The sequence below is a fragment of the Gossypium hirsutum genome, chromosome D11, assembly GCF_007990345.1.
Source record: "Gossypium hirsutum isolate 1008001.06 chromosome D11, Gossypium_hirsutum_v2.1, whole genome shotgun sequence".
In the NCBI taxonomy this organism is placed as follows: domain Eukaryota; kingdom Viridiplantae; phylum Streptophyta; class Magnoliopsida; order Malvales; family Malvaceae; genus Gossypium; species Gossypium hirsutum.
Window position 1 is genome coordinate 18109380 of NC_053447.1, and position 4824 is coordinate 18114203.

General features: G+C 36.9%; 1 protein-coding gene across 1 annotated transcript; it reads right to left on the reverse strand.

Moving 5' to 3' along the window:
• Positions 1-1563: 1563 nt before the first annotated feature.
• Positions 1564-2061, reverse strand: LOC107917482 (putative disease resistance protein RGA3). The gene has a single exon (XM_016846831.2). It carries the CDS (start codon positions 2059-2061, stop codon positions 1564-1566), a length of 498 nt encoding a protein of 165 aa, XP_016702320.2.
• Between the last annotated feature and the right edge of the window lie 2763 nt (positions 2062-4824).

Consider the following 4824-nt stretch of genomic DNA (forward strand, 5'->3'; position numbering starts at 1 on the left):
CGAAACGTGCCCAAATATGTAGGGGCCAAATGGGAAATTATTCCCCAGCCCTTGAAGTGCGCCGTTTCGTAATGGGTTAAAATGGAATGGGAATAAAATCATAGGCAAATTTAAAAAAAGCTGAAAGGACGTTATTGAAATTCAAATAAAATTTAGAAGGGCCAACCGAAAAAATAACCCCTTTTACTCGGCCCAACACGACACTGTTTAGGGCGTTAAAGTCTGCACATGGTCTAAGGACCAAATTAAAACGTAAACAAAATTTAAGGCTGAAATCGAAAATAAATAAATAAATAAATAAAAATGAACACGTTAAAAAAACGGAGGGACTTAATGCGAAAATAGCCCACTTTTGTTTCAGAACACGCAGACCTTTAACGGGTCAGATTCAGGTGCGCGGGCAAAAGGGATTAAACGACGTTGTTTCGACGTCGATGCAACTTGCGCAAAACGGCGTCGTTTAGCTTTGGCTATTTAAGCCAAAATTTTCTTAAAAAACTTTCATTTCTGCCCTCCTCTAAAAAAAACTGCTATCCCCTTTTCTCTGAATTTTCCCAAAATCTGGCCACGGTTCTTTCGGCCCCCTCTCGCCGACCACCGTGGCTCCGCCGTGGCCGACGGTCAGAGCCACACAAAACCCATTTTTAATGCCGTTTTAAAAAACATTTGAAGGCCATGCTTTCTAAGCCCAAAGGCCGAAGGAAAAGAGATTTCCACGCCCTCCTTCAGTCCGATTTCGGCGACCATAAAGGGGCACCGGCGATGGGACTGGTTGGGCGATCCTAGGTATTTCTCTTTTCTCTTTTTTAAATTTTGTTATTTTTTTGTTAAAATTGATTTGTAAAAGAAGTGAATAAATAAATAATAAAAAAAAGGAAAACAAAAAACAGAAAACAGAAAAATAAAAAGAAAAACGATCAGATTTTTCAACCTTTTAATATCTTTGTTTTGTTTTTTGATTAACTGATGTGCGTAAAAAAGTACAAGGATCCGATCTAGGCTTTTATAGCCGATTTCAATGACTCTTTTATTTCTCTTTTTTGTTTGTTTTCATTAACTAATATCACTTGCATGCTTCTCTACTATTGCATTCAATTTTGCAGGTGTTTCGAGGCCGACGGTGGTGGCAGAGGCATGCGCGAGGAGGCTGGCAGAACGTGCGGCACTGGCGCATTGGGCAGAGGTGTGCGACGCTGGAGGCCCTAGCTAGGGTTTGCTGCTGCTGACTGTTTGTTGTGGGCCAGGGTTAGTTTTGGGCTGTTTGGGTTTAATTTGGGCCTGATGTGTAATGGGTCATTTTCCTTGTAAATGGACTGTCTAAACTCTTTATTATTTTGGTTTTATTTTGGGTCCGGGCAAAATTAGGCTATTACACATCGGATACACACACCCAAACTCTCAAATCAAAGGCTTTTGCAACATTTTCATCATTTTAAGCCAATTGAGCAAGTGTGGTCTTTCCAAGACCTCCCATGCCGCATATTGCATACACAGAGAGATCATCATGGTGACTCGCATTGCTAAGTAACATGCTAACTATCTCTTCCTTCTCATCTGCTCTGCCTAGTATTTCAGACTCGTCCACAAGGGAGCTGGTTTGCCTGCATCATTCTGCTCAATCTCAGCTTCTCCTACACCCTCTCTCAAGTGGAACTTGCTTTTCTCCTCAGCAATGGCATTTAATTTCTCTCTAGCATTCTTAAATTTACGTGCCATTTGTAACCGAAACACAAGTGGGTTCCGAGGAGAAAAGAAAGTGGATACCTTGCTTCTTGCATCCTTACGCAGGCTACGGTTCCGAGCTTCTTCTTTGAAGTCATCGAGCACATCTTCCAGATGATAAGCTGCTTGTTTGAGCTTTCCAAGCCAGTTCTTGATAGCTTCACTCTTCCACTGCTTCTTCTCGGTATCAAGGAGCACGGCTTGGATTGTAGATAGAGTGCTCTCCAGACAGTCAAGCTCTGTTTTAAGGCTGCCAGCAAGGCCGAACTGCTCCAGGGACAAGGAGGTCAAGTTGTCCAAGATGGTATTCACAAGAGCCGAAACAAATGCGTCCGCCATTTCCACTCTCCTAAAATTTCATGATCAGCAAAGCAACAATAATTGGAAACTGAAGAAGAATTTGGTAACAAAGAAACAACGGTGGATGCATTCCGGATAATCAAAGATAAGAAGAAAATAATGGCACATAAAGTTGGTTCCACAGTGCATTGACTTGACTTTGGAAGCCAAATAAGGCGCCATATCTTTAATGTGGAAAAAGAGAGGAAGTAGGTGGTGTAAAATAATAAACTAAGACTAATTATGAAGTTTGGTGAGTTGATTGTTTACCTGGTGATTGATTTTTATATAAGAATGGAGTATATTTAATGGTTAATCTTTTTTTGTTTTTTTTGGTAGAACATTGTCACTGCTATCGCTAATAATAATTAATAAAATAATAATAAACAAACTGACTATATAATATTCAAAATACATGTAGAAAACTTTAAAGAAAGAATACATACCCATTTATGACATATATTTCCCATCTGATCTCCCAAACCAGAATAACATAATCCACAAGAACTAATCATTTCTCCAAAATGTTATGTAGGCAAAAATCAATAATTTCTTTTTTAACATAAAAGCAAATGGTTAAACCAAAATCATAACTTGCTTTTTTTTATACAAATTTAAAAACAAATAAAAAAAATTGGAGCGAAATAGAGCTAGACCGGTGCAAGAGTTCACTTATCTATCCCTTTCATAATTTCATTATAAAAATATTAAATGTAAAAATAATTTTGTTTTTTTAAAGGTTTAAGGGTCAAATAGATCATCAATCAAAAATCAAAAAAATCAATTGAGCCTTTATAAAATAGTTGTATCCATTTGAGTCCTCAGCTGACAAGTTTCACTGTTAACCTGCTAACGTGGCAAATGAAAACCACCAAAAGATGCTATGTGACAGTATGTTACGTGACATGCTGATGTCAACAAAAAAAAATTAAAAATATATTTTATAAATTAAAAAAACTAATTAAAATACGCATATAGAATGAATTTGGACAAATTGTAGCCCAGATTCATTTGAATTTCGACAATCATTTATCCAAATTCATTTTTGATGAGTGCAAAATTAAAAAATTTAAAAAATTATTAAAAAAGTTATAAAATATATAATTATAATAATTTGCTCTAAAATTATCATTTTATATATATTATGATACGGAAGTGGAGAAAGAGGAGGGGCTGGTGTCGAAGGAGGCCAATTCACCCATTCTAGGGGAAATAGCCGGATGAGTAAACGGGCCCAGGATCAATGCTTAGCATTTTAGGTTTTTGTGTGGAAAGGAGTCCCCCTATTAAGTAATATCCAAGGGTATTTATAGGAGGCGTGAGGGCCCAACCGAGTCCAAATTGGGGTAGGGATATAACAATAGTCTCCCCCTAGTCGAGAGATAGGTTATAAAGTGACCTGATTCGAGACCATCCACAAGTTAGCCCCAAGGTGATAGTTATTGCAAGTAACGGGTGGAGGGTACAATTTATTGGTTGAATGTCCCGGGAATATACGATGCCTTGTGAGGCTATTGAAATTCATTTGTACCCTTAATACTAATGTGTTCGTTAATGGCATTTTTATTCATAGTTGACTCGAATAAATTTCGCTTTTTGATTTAGCGAGTGATATGCTCATTGGTTCAACAAACTGAAGATATATAATGTACACTCAAGTAGTGCAGTTGTCAATTAGAAAATTCGAATTTAATTTATGGAAATCCAATGAAAACCAAGAGTTTGATCATCTCTCTTTTGTAAAGTTTTCAACAAGAAAAAGAAGAAATAGAAAATAACAGAAATTAAAATATATTCTAAAAAGAAAAAGAAACAAAAGTCTAATCTAAAAATGAGAGTAAAAAAAAACATAAATTAAAATATATTCTAAAAATGTCATTGTTACCCTAAAAGTAGAGCTGCTCATGGGCTGGGCCGGGCCCAGAAAAATTTTTGGCCCGAGTCCTAGGCCCGGGCCCAGCCCGGCCCGAAATATGGGCCTAAAAATTTGCCCAGGCCCGGCCCGGGAATAAATTCATAAGCCCGGGCCCAGCCCGGCCCGGCCCGTTTTTTAAATAAATACCAAAAATTTATTTTAAAAATTAAAAAAATTTATTTTAAAAATATTTTAAAATTAAAAAAAATTAAAATGTATTTTAAAAATATTTTAAAATTAAAAAAAATTTAAAAAAGTATTTTAAAAGTATTTAAAATTAAAAAATAAAAATATTTATTATATTCGGGCCGGGCTGGGCCGGGCCCGGGCCAAAAAGTGGTGCCTGAGGCCTGGCCTGTTTTTTTAATCGGGCCTCATTTTTTGCCCAAGCCCATATTTCGGGCCTATATTTTTACCCAAACCCTCCCATATTTCGGGCGGGCCGTCGGGCCGGGCCGGGCCGCCCGGCCCATGAGCACCTCTACCTAAAAGTAACCAGCATATGACAGTAAATACAATCCAGTAAATATTTGGGAGGGGAGTAAGGGAAACAATATATTTTAGGGTAAAAATATACCTATGGACACTCTAGAATAGAGTTTGTTCTATTTTGGTCAATTTAATTTTTTTTTCTTAATTTAATTACTCTAAATAAGATAATTGTGCGATTTAATCACTGCTTTCAAAATTTCCATTTTCTTTTAACGGATTGCTGACTTGGCATATTAGCCCGTTGACTGACTAACATATGGCATTTTTTGTTGACTTTTGACCAAAATTTAGGGTCTCTCTATAAAGTTTAGGGGAAAAGTTTCGGACTAATTATAGGAAGGTCCCTAAACTTTAGT

What these genes read in the sequence shown, in the direction of transcription:
- LOC107917482 (XM_016846831.2), bottom strand. Translation starts at nt 2,061, where the DNA reads ATGGCGGACGCATTTGTTTCGGCTCTTGTGAATACCATCTTGGACAAC.